Source organism: Oncorhynchus kisutch, linkage group LG15 (assembly GCF_002021735.2).
Source record: "Oncorhynchus kisutch isolate 150728-3 linkage group LG15, Okis_V2, whole genome shotgun sequence".
NCBI classification, from domain to species: domain Eukaryota; kingdom Metazoa; phylum Chordata; class Actinopteri; order Salmoniformes; family Salmonidae; genus Oncorhynchus; species Oncorhynchus kisutch.
In genome coordinates, this window is record NC_034188.2 from 49,046,146 (window position 1) to 49,061,954 (window position 15,809).

At 39.9% G+C, this 15,809-nt stretch overlaps 1 protein-coding gene and 1 long non-coding RNA gene across 2 annotated transcripts; both read left to right on the plus strand.

Moving 5' to 3' along the window:
- Nucleotides 1-10,258: 10,258 nt before the first annotated feature.
- On the plus strand, nucleotides 10,259-12,987 carry LOC109906043 (uncharacterized). The gene is made up of 10 exons (XM_020503697.2): nucleotides 10,259-10,430; nucleotides 10,551-10,874; nucleotides 11,051-11,086; nucleotides 11,326-11,376; nucleotides 11,537-11,644; nucleotides 11,787-11,811; nucleotides 11,927-11,970; nucleotides 12,078-12,128; nucleotides 12,227-12,339; nucleotides 12,658-12,987. The coding sequence occupies exons 1-10, from the start codon at nucleotides 10,382-10,384 to the stop codon at nucleotides 12,796-12,798; spliced, it is 942 nt and encodes a 313-aa protein (XP_020359286.1). The 5' UTR covers nucleotides 10,259-10,381; the 3' UTR covers nucleotides 12,799-12,987.
- An 84-nt stretch (nucleotides 12,988-13,071) lies between these two features.
- On the plus strand, nucleotides 13,072-15,086 carry LOC109904726 (uncharacterized). Its single transcript, XR_002257210.2, has 4 exons — nucleotides 13,072-13,157; nucleotides 13,365-13,530; nucleotides 13,624-13,685; nucleotides 14,772-15,086. It is a non-coding gene; the product is annotated as an uncharacterized LOC109904726 (long non-coding RNA).
- The last annotated feature ends 723 nt before the right edge of the window (nucleotides 15,087-15,809 follow it).

Genomic DNA, 15,809 nt, shown 5'->3' on the forward strand with positions numbered 1-15,809 from the left:
TATTACATAGTTGTCTTCACTATTATTCTACAATGTAGAGTAGGTAAACTTTTGACTGGTACTGTATATATGTATATATATATATACAGTATATATAAAAGACATGGCTTCCTCATTATTGATATACACTGTATATTTCTATTGATATCTACTCAGAATAGGGGTTTCTATTCTACTAAAGTGTGTTTCAGTCCTTACCTTCAGGGCAGTAATGTCCAGAGCTGCACCTCCCAGTTGGCCCCCACACCCCAGCCAGGCAGTACCAGCCACGTGGACATGGGCGGCACTCACCCTCTGCCTCCAGCCCACTGCGTTCACTCCACGTGCCCACTGGGCACTTGTGCTGGGTAGGGAACATGGTTCCAGGTGGGCAGTAATGCCCGGGAAAGCAGGAGAGAGGAGGCCTCTGTGAACCTCCTGTACCTGTGTAGGACAATACAAAAGTATACAGCTGGTGACACATGTTTTACTATCAAATGTAGCCATGGCTCAATGTACTGTAATTAGCATAACGTACATGAAGCCGGAGCAAAGAAATATGCAAGCTAACAAGCTAGCTAACTAGCAGATAGAGTTGCACCTCGTAGACAGGCATATCGCGCAGGGCAGCGCTGGCACTGAGCAGGGTCAGTTAGGTCAGTGCGGTTGCTAAGGGTCCCAGGTGGACAGGCATTTGTCAGAGCATTGGGTCTGGAAGATCCAGGAGGACAGACAAATCTAAAAGAGACATTAAAGTAAGTTGGGCTAGTATGTTGTGAAATATAATATATTATAGTCATATTACTATTTTAAAGATAAGAAACAGAACCTAAGTATGAACAGATGTACAGTATTGTAAGAAGTATAGCTGCTGGAAAACATGATATTTTCAGCCTGTAAGAGTCTGTCAGAAAGAGTTACCCTTGCATGCAGTCTACATCTGGAGCCTTCAGGGCTACTTGTGTGCAGGCCTTGCCCGGGTAGCACTCCCTGCAGTCAGTAGCCTCATCCTGCCCTTCCAGGGGGTTAAATGTGCCCGGCTGACAAGGCATGGGGTCACGGGTACCCTCTGGGCAGTAGAAGCCAGCGGGGCATCTTAAACAGTCCTTCACACCTAAAGATGTTAAAGACTTGTTGTTCTAGGGAACTGAGTTTTTCCTGATAATGTTGTCATGAGTAGGGCATCACATTATTTTTTGAGGAATCATAATAAATACCTGTTATCATCTATAATTGTGTTGTAGTTATATACTGAACAAAAATATGAACACAACATGCAACAATTTCAAAGATTTTACTGAGTTACAGTTCAAATGGAAATCAGTCAATTGAAATAAATTTATTTGGCCCTAATCTATGGATTTCACATGACTGTGAATACAGATATGCATCTATTGGTCACAGATACCTTTAAAAAGGTAGGGGCGTGGATCAAAAAAATCTGTCCGTTTCTGGTGTGATGACCATTTGACTCATGCAGGGCGACACATCTCCTTCGCATAGAGTTGATCAGGCTGTTGATTGTGGCCTGTGGAATGTTGTCCCACTCCTCTTCAATGGCTGTGCGAATGGCCATGGAAGAACTGGGACATTTTCAGCTTCCAGGAATTGTGTACAGATCCTTGCGACATGGGGCCATGCATTATCATGCTGAAACATGAGATGATGGTGGTGGATGAATGGTATGATAATTCGCCTCAGGATCTCTTCTCTGTATCTCTGTGCATTCATAATTGCCATCGATAAAATGCAGTGTCCGTTGTCCGTAGCGTAAGCTTGCCCATACCATAACCCCACCGCCACCATAATGTCACAACATTGACATTAGCAAACCACTCTCCCACACGATGCCATACAAGCTGTCTGCCATTTGACTGGTACCGTTGAAATCGGGATTCATCCATGAAGAGCACACTTCTCCAGCGTACCAGTGGCCATCGAAGGTGAGCATTTGCCCACTGAAGTCGGTTAGGATGCCAAGCTGCAGTCAGGTCAAGACCCTGGTGAGGATGAAGAGCACGCAGATGAGCTTCCCTGAGACGGTTACTGACAGTTTGCGCAGAAATTGGCTGACGTGGTTACACATTGTCTGTGGTTGTAAGGCCAGTTGGACGTACTGGCAAATTCTCTAATACGATTTTGGAGGCGGCTTATGGTAGATAAATTAACAATTTATTCTCTGGCAAAAGCTCTGGTGGACATTCCTGCAGTCAGCATGCCAATTGCACGCTCCCTCAAAACTTGAGTCATCTGTGGCATTGTGTTGTGTGACATAACTGCACATTTTAGAGTGGTCAATTATTTCCCCAGCACAAGATGCACCTGTGTAATGATCATTCTGTTTAGCTTCTTGATATGCCACACCTGTCAGGTGGATGGATTATATTGGCAAAGGAGAAATGCTCACTAACAGGGATGTAAACTAATTTGTACACAACATTTGAGAGAAATAAGCTTTTTGTGCGAATGGAACATTTCTGAAACATGGGAACAACACTTTACATGTTGCGTAAATGTTTTTGTTCAGTATAGTTAAAGAGATGAAGCAAGTGATGTCTTACTTAGAGCCCCTTGGTGAGGAGTAAAGGTACCCCTTGGGCATATCACTTCCTCCAGTGTGCCAGCTGGGCAGAACCTCCCACGGGCACAGGGCAAGCCATGGCCTGCAGAGCCTGCCACAAAAAAACAAAAGGATGGTAACAACCCTTAAAGAACAGCCGACAACATAGTTTTATGTACTGTTTAAGTAAAACAGTAGTGCACTTCGGTACAGTGCACTACATTTTATAATTTGTTTAAACATCTCAAACATATTTGTAATAGATAGATACAGATATATTTCTGCAATATACAGTACCAGTCAAAAGTTGGGACATACCAACTCATTCCAGGGTTTTTATTTATTTGTACTATTTTCTACATTGTGGAATAATAGTGAAGACATCAACACAATGAAATAACACATATGGAATCATGTAGTAAACAAAAAAGTGTTAAACAAATATATTTTAGATTCTTCAAAGAAGCCACCCTTTGCCTTCTAGCTTCATGAGGTAGTCACCTGAAATTTCAAGTTGTATTTGTATTTATTATGGATCCCCATTAGCTGCTACTCCACCACTACCAAATATCTACAGTATTAAATCAAGTGTATGTATAGTGCGTATGTATCATATGTGTGTGTGTGTGTGTGTGTGTGTGTGTGTGTGTGTGTGTGTGTGTGTGTGTGTGTGTGTGTGTGTGTGTGTGTGTGTGTGTGTGTGTGTGTGTGTGTGTGTGTGTGTGTGTGTGTGTGTGTGTGTGTGTGTGTGTGTGTCTGCGCATGTGTCTGTGCCAATGTTTGTGTTGCTTCACAGTCCCCGCTGTTCCATTAGGTGTTTTTTTAATCATTTTTTAAATAAAACTTTACTGCTTGCGTCAGTTACTTGATGTGGAATAGTGTTCCATGTAGTCATGGCTCTATGTAGTACTGTGTGCCTCACATAGTCTGTTCTGGACTTGGGGAATGTGAAGAGACGTCTTGTGGCATGTCTTGTGGGTTATGCATGGGTGTCTGAGCTGTGTGCCAGTAGTTTAGACAGACAGCTCAGTGCATTCAACATGTCAATACCTCTCATAAATAAAAGTAGTGATGTAGTCAATATCTCCTCCACTTTCAGCCAGGAGATATTGACATGTATACTATTAATATATCTGTGTATATCCAAGGGCCAGCTGTGCTGCCCTGTTCTGAGCCAATTGCAAAAAGTCATTTTTTGTGGCACCTGACCACACGACTGAACAGTAGTCAAGGTGCGACAAAACTAAGGCCTGTAGGACCTGCCTTGTTGATAGTGTTGTTAAGAGGATCGCTTTATTATAGACAGACTTCTCCCCATATTAGCTACTACTGCATTAATATGTTTTGACCATGACAGTTTAGAATCTGGTGTTACTCCAAGCAGTTTAGTCATCTCAATTTGCTCAATTTCCACATTATTAATTACAAGATTTAGTTGAGGTTTAGGGTTTAGTGAGTGTTTTTTTCCAAATACAAAGCTTTAAGTTTTAGAAGTATTTAGGGCTAACTTATTCTTTGCCTCCCACTCTGAAACTAACTGCAGTGCTTTGTTGAGTGTTGCAGTCATTTCAGTCTCCGTAGTAGCTGACGTGTATAGTGTTGAGTCATCCGCATACATAGAAACTCTGGCTTTGCTCAAAGTCAGTGGCATGTCGTTAGTAAAAAAATTTAAAAGCAAGGGGCCTAAACAGCTACCCTGGGGAATTCCTGATTCTAACTGGATTATATTTGATAGGCTTTCATTAAAGCACACCCTCTGTGTTCTGTTAGACAAGCAACTCTTTATCCACATTATAGCAGGGGGTGTAAAGCCATAACACATACGTTTTTCAAGCAGCAGACTACGATCAATTATGTCAAAAGCTGCACTGAAGTCTAACAACACAGCCCCCACAATAATTTTATCATCAATTTCTCTCAGCCAATCATCAGTCATTTGTGTTGCCCTGTGCTTGTAGAGTGTCCTTCCCTATAAGCATGCTGAACATCTGTTGTCAATTTCTTACTGTAAAATAGCATTGTATCTGGTCAAACACAATTTTTTCCAGAACTTTACTAAGGGTTGGTAACAGGCCGATTGGTCGGCTATTTGAGTCAGTAAAGGGGGCTTTACTATTCTTTACTCTTCAATTAACAGGTGTGCCTTGTTAAAAGTTAATTTGTGGAATTTCCTTTCTTCTTGATGTGTTTTGACAAGGTAGGGGTGGTATACAGAAAATAGCCCTATTTGGTAAAATACAAAGTCCATATTATGGCAAGAAGAGAAACGATAGTCCATCATTACTTTAAGACATGAGGGTCAGTCAATACAGAACATTTCAAGAACAGAAAGTTTCTTCAAGTGCAGTTGCAAAAACCATCAAACGCTATGATGAAGGAAAAGCAGCCAACAAGTGATCAGCATATGTGGGAAATCCTTCAAGACTGTTGGAAAAGCATTCCTCATGAAGCTGGTTGAGAGAATGCCAAGAGTGTGCAAAGCTGTCATCAAGGAAGATGGTGGCTACTTTGAAAAATATAAAATATATTTGATTTGTTTAACACTTTTTTGGTTACTACATGATTCCATATGTGTTATTTCATAGTTTTTTATTTGTATTAATTCATTTAACCAGGCAAGTCAGTTAAGAACAAATTCTTATTTACAATGACGGCCTAAACTGACCAAACCTGGACGACGCTGGGCCAATTGTGCGGTGCCCTATGGGACCCCCAATCACGGCCGGTTGAGATCCAGCCTGGATTCAAACCAGGGTTATTCTATAATGTATAAAATAGTCAAAATAACTAAATTCCCTTGGATGATTAGGTGTGTCCAAACCTTTGACTGGTGCTGTATCTAATGTTCCATTCCAGTAGCTAAGTGCAGTTTGTTTGTACTGTGCCTTACCTGCAGGACAGAATCGTCCCTCTGAACATCTCCGGCAGGCTGTCCTACTTGTCTGGCCCAGTTGTTCTCCGGCAGTGCCAGCAGGGCAAGGTGACCCGTGGGGTGTCTCTGTGCCCTCCTCACAGTAATACCCTTGTGGACACATGAATAGGGAGCCCGGTCTCCGTAAGCTGCCTTCCAGACAGTAAAACCCTGATGAAGAGTATTATTATAAGTATTACAATTACTCATCCATTCCAGCCGATAGAAATAACATAAAATGACGTGACATAACTAAGCATAGCAGAACAGAGCACACACAACATCACTATACATACCATACCATTGGCATAACATCACATAAGATAACATAAACCACAAACGCTGCAGATATCTGCAGATCAAAGAAGAAGCAGGAAACATACATTTTTCAACTGTATTTCTTTTTTAAAGTCGGCCTCTGGTACAACGACTATACATTTATGTTGGTATCGTAACTTTAGTGAATGTGGAGATGACCTGAGGATGGTCTGATTACCTGCTGGACAAGGGGGGCAGTCCCACACCCTCTGTAGGCCCTCTTTGGGTCCATAGGTTCCTGCTGGGCATGGCAAAGCAACACCTCCAACACAGTAATGACCTGTGGGAATACAATTTATACCGCTAGCTGTCAATCAAAATATTAAAATCAAAGACTATTAGTGGAGTCTAACTGTAATGTATTTTACTCCAGAATTTTACGGAAATCTAATGACGTCACCTAAAGGACAAACGATGCAGGCTGCTCCCTCCTCACTGTCCCTGTGTGTCCCAGGAGGGCAGTTGGAAGCAGGCTGTCTTGACCGCTGAGCTAGCTGTGCCCCTGTCCTACTCCAGCGAGGTACCATAGTGCCTCCACATAGAGAGGTCCCATTGCAGCTCCTGCACTGTGTTTGGCCAGGCATGGAGCACTGTCCAAGGAGACAGGCCAAAGGTTGGGAGGTCCTTTTCTGTGGGCAGTAGCTCCCTGGAGTGGTGAGAAATGACTTTCAATTGATCTCATATAAAATGTTCCATCCGGCTTTGTACAATCCTTCCACTAAAATATATGGGGCCATTTATTTATTTTTAATCCAGATCAACGTGATCCTGTGTTGTCTGAATCCTGTTCCACCCAATCTGAATTTGTTCCCCCTTCATTTAGAAAGGAGGGACCACATCTGGATTAAATCTTTTGAAAAACTTATCCCAGAAGGTAATAACTGGATCTCTAATCTGGTGTCTGTATTGAAACCTGTCAATGGTGTGCGTACTGGGAGCGGAGTCAGGTGCAGGAGAGCAGAGAGTTGTGAACAGGCGCACACTTTATTTAGGTAGGAGAAACCAACAGACGGGCGCCACTGCGTCGAAACCTCCATCCAATATGCCAAAGTGCAAAAACGCGCAAACAGTCACAATAGTAAAGTACAAAAATGACACATAACACGAAACAATAACACACAAAGACATGCGGGGGAACAGAGGAATAAATACATGTAGTGTGACTGGGGAATGAAAACCAGGTGTGCAGGGAACAAGACAAAGCAAATGGATAAATGAAAAATGGAGCGGCGATGGCTAGAGAGGCCGGTGACGTCGACCGCCAAACGCCACCTGAAAACAGAGAGGAGCAGACTTCGGCGGAAGTCGTGACAAAACAGTTTAATTGAGGGAAAGGCAGAGGATTGCACCCGTATACACTTTTGAACAGGGCCAGGAGTTTTTCCTGAACTGACCAGGGAAAACTCTGTGCTTCTATAACTTAATTATTTTTCCATAACGGACAGTCTTGGTGACTTGCCTGCTGGACACGGATGACACTGGGCACTGCACAGAGTGGAGAAGAATCCTGCTGGGCAGTATGTGCATTCCGTCTGGCTCGGGTTGGGCTCCTCTCCAGGTCCACACTAAAGTGGTAAGAAATAAGAATCACAGATTTCTCTTTACCCTACTCATCCTTGTGCATTAAAGATTGCATCACACTGATCAACCTATGAATATCTTCATTTATAACATATATAAACTATTTTGAAAACACACACACACATATATAGTGTAAGTGATGGTTAGATTCTCAATTGCAGTGAAAAACAAAATACCACAACCTATACCTGTTGAGGGTATCCATTGGGGCAGACAGACCCAAAGGGACAGGGCAGGCACTGAAGGAGTCCCTCTGGAGAGTGCTGTCCTGGCGGGCATGGTTCTAGCGTCCCAGTGGCTGGATCACAACGGAACCCGGCAGGACAAAGTCTGCAGTCTACTCTGTCCTCTGTGCTAACTAATCCTAGCAAACAGGGCTACAGCAGACAGAGACATATCATAGATATAGTATGAGTATATGTACAGTGCATATTACATAGGATGGATGAATAGCACAAATTCATATAATACCTTGCAGTCTTCAATGCTACCTCTTCCTGTGTAGTGGTTGTACTGTCCTGCCGGGCATCTCCTTGGTGCAGACACATTTCCAAGACAGCTATAACGAAAATCATATAGCATTTTCTAATGATTTAATTAACTTATTGACTTTTTTGACACTAAAATATTAAGTATCTGCTTATGTCTTATGAACAGAACAGTACAATGGAAGCTGACACATTGAGTTACTGAAAGAATAAAGATTGTCTGGTACTCACAAATATCCTGAGGGACACTCCACACAGAGTTCTGCTGAAAAGTAGGTTCCCTCAGGACATGGGCTACGGTGTTGCTCAACACTGTGGGCCAGATCAGGATTCACTTCCACGAGACCTACATGAATGAATGTCAGGGACAAAAAGAGGTCAAACATAATTCACTCATATGTTTGTCTCTTTACAAAGTTATGTTACTGTATTATTATAGTGATAAATGTATGTCAAGTGAGGGAGCGGTTTAGTGAACACAAGTATTACATGTCAAGAGCTACAATATATAAAACAACTTGAGAAAATACCTGAAGCAAGGGCAGGTTGTTTCAGTAGAGGATTGATCCATAATGCTGAGAGACCCAACAGAAGAGACCCAACACTGTACCACTTATACATTCTTAGAAAATGTCAAATAAATTCCACATTGTCCCGTTAACCTGTATCTCTGTTTGCCCAGTGTAGTCAATCGGAATGAGGTCGTTTGAACCAAAGGATGAAACTGAGACCTCAGTCATTGAAAGTGAAATGTGAACCATGATGCAACCTGATTCCAAGAAGCCTCCTGGTCAGTCATTTAATGGTATTCAATGTGCTCTCCTGTTACCTTGCACGTCCAAAGTGAATGCAATGCATCTAGAAAGCTACGCCAGTCAAGGCCTCTTTTTCGATCTGCACTGTTTCTTCTTGAGGAGGGAATCAAGGATTCCTGATGACAGTATATGAAAACTAAAAAGCCGTTTCAAGAAAGCTGATGCCAATAATCAATCAAATTAAGTTCTGTATGCACATGTTTCTTTCTGATATTATGCAACACCTGTCACAGTGTGGAATGTCATCCGTGACACCCCGGTAACCTACACGCCCAGGACGTTCCTAAAAATGAACCATAGCTTAAGTGTAAAGGTGAGGTGAAAAAGTGGGTACTGAATGACTGTTTATTAATGCAGGTCAGACTCAGACATGCAATCACCCTCTTCCTCGCCAGGCTTTGGAACAAATGCAGTGACAAAACTGCAAGAGGTTTATAAATAGTTGATGCACCAAGCCGGGCGACTTGGGCACAATGTGTCATTTGTTTTGGCGCTTCGAAAAGCCTTGTTTTCACTACCCCTACTTTATAACAGCACAAACAAACAGACAGCCAAAATACAACCTACACAGCAACACTTAAATGAAAGGATCGATTCAGTTGTGGGCTGAACATTTAAATAGACATTTGAGTGTTACTATCAGCCTAATGCTGCAGCAAATGTAGTGTGTCTAGAGTTTTTTTGTATTTTGTCCCCGACACACTCAATAAAACACTGTTAAAATACGGTATGCTTCAGTTTGAGCTTTCTGATACAATGCTGGTGTACCTTTGATAGGTGATTTGAGTTGAGTTTGCGTTACAACAGAACAACCCTAAATACCACTGATAGGTTTACAGTATCCTGTATAACTTACAATATGTGCAAATAAGTACCAAACATTAAGTCAGAAGACAACAACGTTAAACTGACAAAATATAATTATTCAACATTTTGTTACATGAAGCATTCTTCTTTTTCTTGTGGTAAATGAATGTAGGATGTTTCCTGTTTGTCTCTCACTCCTCAGCAGAGGGTGAATTGCTGTGCAAATCTATAGCTGCAGTTGTGCAATGCAGGAGTTAACACAAAGCCTACTATTGTTTGTTAGTATCAAGAAGTAGACATTGTTAAGTCACAGTACTACAAGGGTACATTAATGATTTTTTTAAATGGTCTAGTTTTGTCATGTTTTAGGTGGTATTAAAGCTCACAAAAATACTTTAGATATGATCCATTTTGTACATGTACTTTACATTTCAATATCTGTGTTGACAGCTACATACAGTACATAAAGTATCCAAACAAAACTGTAATTGGATATAATGTGGAATGTAAACATTAACATTACATTAATAAGTGCTTTACTCAAAGAAAAAGTTGTAAAAGATCTCTAGCAACAAATTACCATGAAAATAACTAAAAAAACATAGGTATACTCTAAAACACCACACAAATGCAATTGTATTTCTGTATGCATATTAAAATGTCATCTTGTTTCATGTTTCCTATGGATCTTTCCATTACCCAAATCTACGAAAGCAGATGTTTGAATGGAAAGTTAAGAACACTTTTATCAGGCATCCTGTTGAACACCACTTCCTGTACCTTCTACCTGGTGCATACTGCAATATGATGGCACAACCCACTGTGACACCAGTGGTGCAAGTGTATTTTTTAATCAAGCAAATTCTGAGAGCTAACCTATCATATAGTTAAAACATAGGGGATCTGGACAAATTTGGACAGGATGCTAATCTTTGCCCATTTGCCATTGCTGCTTCTTTTGGGAAACCAAGGTAAAATAAATTCCTCTACTTTTTACTTGATGATAATCAAATGTCCTCAAGCTATATATTTATATCCAAGGCCTACTGACTGAAGAATCGTTGCCTCAATTTATGCCTTTTTCATTACAGATTCAGTAACCTGTATCGACCTGGAGAAACAGCATGAAGTCATCTATGCAGTAGTTGGAGAACCTCTAGTATTGAACTGCACCTACAACTGCTCATCTGGATTTGTCCGTGGCCACTGGATCAAAGTCTCAGACTGTCCTCATTGTCCTAGGCCAAGAGAAACAACAAATGTCACAAAGAATGGTGACCTCTGCACACTACCATTGTATTTTCCACATCTGTCCACAGAAGATTTTCGGTACAACTATACCTGCTTTTCTGAAGATCACGAAAGCAAAGATTTCTCACGCAAGATAGAGATTTTGGTATCACTGCAGGCACAAGGTAGGCAAAAACTGGTTGAAGTGACCTACTGTACACTGTAGTTCTTACAGCATGTGCATTTTACCTCTAAAAACTAATTGTGTTCAAATTAATTATCTTAATCCTGTTAAAACGTTAATACATTTATACATCAGTATTACTGGATAATTGTTTTAAATTATATTGTCTTTTGCCAGGTCGACATAGTGCCCCGGCCACAACGGTCACTACTGGTAAGTCTCACTGGAGAATCTGTTTATTGTTTATATCTGACTTTATAAGGCTCTGGTCAAAAGAAGTTCACTATCTAGGGAATAGGGTGCCATATGAGACGCAACCTAAATCTCATTTTCTGTAATAGTCTAATTGAATTGCTCTGAGGCTGTTGAATGACATAGGCACAAAATATTATAAAACCATCTAATTTCACTAGCTTACTTGATCCTGATGTCTACCATATTCTGTGTTTTAGATGTGTCGGTGACAGCGTTGAGTAACCACGAAGACTCAATAATAGATAATGGTGATACAAAATGCTGCTATTCTACTCCTTAAAAATAAATTGTGAAACATGTTTAAATGTATTGCAAACAACAAAAGTGACCCCCTGTTTGAGGCAATGACGAATGAGTTGCAAACTGAGATTCAATAATAATTTTGTCTCTGTGCTGTCTTCAATACAGAGGCATTCACAGTTGTCAAAGTGTTGGCAACAGTGACAGTTATTGTGGCTGCTGTGTTGGCAGCTGTGGCTGTCTACTTATGTATGAGCCGCAATCGATATTGCAAAGGTGCGTATACACGTTGTAAATTCAATTATGAACGCCAAGTTTCTGAATCTGAATGTTGTAAAATATGATTCCTATTTTCCAAAGTTGTTATTAATGAATAATTACAGTATATTTAATTAATGCGATTTCCTGTGTATTTCAGGAAAACCTGCTGTTATCTGTACAGGGTATGTTTTTTTTTCATGCAATGTGGCATGTTTGCTAAGGCATTTTAACACACTTTTCATTGGGAATTATTATGTGGACTTCCTATGTGGAATTTGTTTATTGGTCTTTTATCAGCACAACATCAAGAGAAGGATCTAGTGTTGGAAGGTCGACAACAGGTAAATGTTTGTTTAATATTACGAAATTTCTGAAACAACCAGTTCACTCAATGTTGTAATTCTAATAGATGACTTAATATAATATAAGATACTTACTTATCTTATAGGTGCATGCTTAACTAATTGTGAGAGGGTGGCACTGAGAATAACTCCAGCTGGTAAGATAATGGAATGTACCATTCATTTGAGTTGCGAAGCTGGGTGTATACTAAGAAAATTTACTGTACAAAACATTGCATTTCCTGTTTTGACCCAGATTGCCAGAGTGATCATGAGGTTCCTTATGCTGACATAATGATTACTATGCGAGGGGCCAGCACACCTGAACTCACACAGATCTCCTACCTAGCACCGGGGGATCATAGAGAGGTGAGGATTGGAAACTATTGCTTTGTGAGTTCTGTGTGAAATGGAAAGCGCTCTACAATAAAATGTATCATCTATTATTATTATTATTATTATTATTATTAGAACTTCTACAACACCACACCACATTATTTTACATCAACACCACCATACGTCGCCATATGTGACCATATTACTGACATTCACCATATTCAACGTAATATGTCAGTGGAGGTTGTGTAATGGCTATTATTGGCTAATGCAGCCCCAGTCACAGGTTGAGACTTTATTTGAATCTCACCTGAAATGGAATCCTGTGTGTTTAATGTCCCCCTTCTGCAGAGGTGGAGAGAAGAGGCAGGCCCTGAAGCTAGGTCCACCCTGCAGGCCTCCCGCTCAGCTGATAGACTGCATGTCCAGCCCCGAGAGGTCTCCAGGAAGATGAGCACAAACTCTGAGTACGCTGTCATCACCTACTCTTAACCAGTGAGGCTGGAGATGGTAAAAGAGGGAATAAGAGAGAGCAAGTGAGAAATGACTGTCACTGTACTCGTATTATTAATCCTTGGCTGTTTTGTTTGCATGTTTTTAATTGTAGCAAGTTGTTTCTGTAACTTTAGAAAACAATTAACTGTGAGTATCATCCAATAAAGTCTTGCTTTTGTGTCATGATGTGGTTTCATGTGTCATTTGGTATCTCACTCACTCAGTTTGAACCTCTTTCGTTGCCGTAGTTAGAGACTTGTTTCCTAGCAACTAGCATCAACACTCTGGCATTAACTGTTGCTGATGTAAAATAAACGTTTTGCGAAACTGTTTGAGGCCAAAAACATTAGCTAAAGGTAACGTCACGTTCAATGATATCTTTATGTCTCTATGCAGCAGCCTCCTGCTAGCGTTGCATCCAATCTTACACTGCAGAACGTTAGCTAACGTTAATCTCACAACATTAGTTAGTACTTACCGGGATAAAGTTGACCAAATAAATACATTTTAAAAGTAATATCAAAGCAAGTAACGCAGATATTCTTTATCTGTCCAAATTCCAGTAACGCGTTAGCAGACCTGTGTTTGACCAAGGATGATGTCTGCCTTTCTCAAACACTCACCTTCGGCTTCCACATGGGTTTGGCAGTATCTTGGAGGGATTGGTTCGAGAGGTCATCCCCACGTTTGCGGCATTTTACTTCCCCGCTCTTCTCAAAGAACGAGAAGGTAGCTATATTTTTGTATATATTATACCAATAATGAATGGACAGACAGAATGATACTGTACTTTGATGTTAACTTATGTCATTTTCTCTTTAGAGAGTGGCCTGGAGTGGTGTGCCAGGCTAGAGGACAGATTCTCAAACAATCATGCATTCAATGTAAACTTTCTTTCTTTATAAATAGTCATACTGTATCAAACTAGAAAAGTACATTTCCTGAAGAAAATGTGGTTGTGCTTGTTTTAAAGTATTTGCGGTTTTGAAATAAGTAATAGTAGTGGCAGTGACTGGTTATAGTTGAAGGGGAAAAAAGTAGGTAGTAGGTAAAAAATAAAATTAAAAAAAGAGATTATTTGGCTGATTGATAAATGTATTGTATAGGATAGCTTAAACATGTAAAAGTTGGATTGGTACCTCTAGCTTGAATGGTTCAATAGTTACTGTTGGTGTGATCTTATGTTAATTTCTATAGTCATAGTTAATCAACGTTTTTAAGAATTTTAGGTTAGGATAGCCTGAACATGAGAGTTGGTTTGGTGTCTAGCTTGAACGGTTCAGGAGTTTATGTTGGTGAGTTATTTTATGCTAATGTATGCCAATTTATGTACTTATAGTTAATAAAGATTTTAGATAATTTGAAGTTAGGATAGCCTGAACGTTTTAAAGTTGGTTTTGTAACTTAATAACATAGGAGGTGGACCATTGTGAATATCAACCAATGTATTCCTTTGGTTCTCATTCAAATTTATGCAAAGTTTAAAGGTTATAGTTCCAAAAGTTACATAGTGTCGAATATCTTTGGCAAGCAATCTAAATTGGGCCAGTCTGAACATCTCAACATTGGTTTGGTGTTGATAGCTTAAACTGTGTAGGAGACAGGTCTAGATTTTTATAATTGTTTTACCATTCAAGTCTATGGGCCTTTTTTGCCATTAAAATGCAGTGGATGCTCATTTAAATATTGTTGTAGTTCAAAAAGTATAAATGCTATCAAAAATATTATCTCAAGCAATCCAACTTGGGGCAGTCTGGATATTTGGAAGTTGGTTTTGTGTTAATAGCTTAAATCGTTTAAGCTCTTGAGCAAGCTATATCAATCAAATAATAATGAGTATGTAATATATCTAGAGTTGTTCTTTGCGTTGCAAGTATACCGAAATATGATACTGACGGGCCTTGAATGTTAAATATTTTCTTGCAATATCAATATATCATGCTAAATTGTCTATATTCTGCTCAAGACAGAACTCACCGAATCAAGTCAACACCAATCCAGCTGATGCATCTCTGAAGATTTCTGAGTGAGTCTCATCTCAGAACATTATCTACACCCAAGGAGAGGGACAACATCAGACCGCTTTTTTCCCACATATTTAATTGAAAGAAAAGAACAAGAGAGACCAAGAAAAGTCTTATGGAGAAAATAAATGTGGCTCAATTGCCGTGTTGTTTTATTGCTCATTGTAATGGATCTCGTCCTCCTCTTCTGAGGAGTAACGAGAAGGATCGGAGGACCAAAACGCAGCGTGGTAAGTGTCCATAATGTTTAATAAAAAACAACAGAACACTGGAACAAAACAAAATAATGTACATCAACGAAACAGTCCCGTGTGGCGACAAACACTGACACGGAAAACAAACACCCACAACCCAAAAGTGAAACCCAGGCTACCTAAGTATGATTCTCAATCAGGGACAACCATTGACAGCTGCCTCTGATTGAGAACTATACTTTCCCGAACTCAAAAACCAACATAGAAAAACAAACATAGACTGCCCACCCAACTCACGCCCTGACCATACTAAAACAAAGATATAATAACAGAACTAAGGCACTCATTATGAATGATTATGAATGATTATTCCAGTTACCATAAGGGTATTTGCCATAGTGACATTTTTTTTCATGATGAATGAACAGGTTCATATGTTGCTTTTGGTTAGCAAAGACATACAAAAACCTTGTGGAAAATATAGATAAGGAAAGGCTGACGGGACACCAATGTGTTGGTCCACGAAAATAGTGCTTTTTGCGTCCCTATTTTAAGTAGAAATAGAAATTGTGCACTAATATTTAATTTGAAACGCCTGTTATACAGTATTAAATTAAGTTCCCATTAATATAGAACACGTGGAGAATTCAATAAATCGTTTTTTATATGAATAAATCTTTGCTAAAAAGGCAGAATTCAGCATTTTGAAAACTCTGTGTCAACCCTGTGTCACTTCTAGGAAGTTTTAACCCACTTAATCCCAAAATGTCTCAAAGTTTTAGCCATCATT

What these genes read in the sequence shown, in the direction of transcription:
- LOC109906043 (XM_020503697.2), top strand. Translation starts at nt 10,382, where the DNA reads ATGCTAATCTTTGCCCATTTGCCATTGCTGCTTCTTTTGGGAAACCAA. An exon ending in CCTGCTGTTATCTGTACAGG is followed by an intron (nt 11,812 to 11,926) that starts GTATGTTTTTTT and finishes GTCTTTTATCAG; the next exon opens with CACAACATCAAGAGAAGGAT. An exon ending in ACTGAGAATAACTCCAGCTG is followed by an intron (nt 12,129 to 12,226) that starts GTAAGATAATGG and finishes GTTTTGACCCAG; the next exon opens with ATTGCCAGAGTGATCATGAG.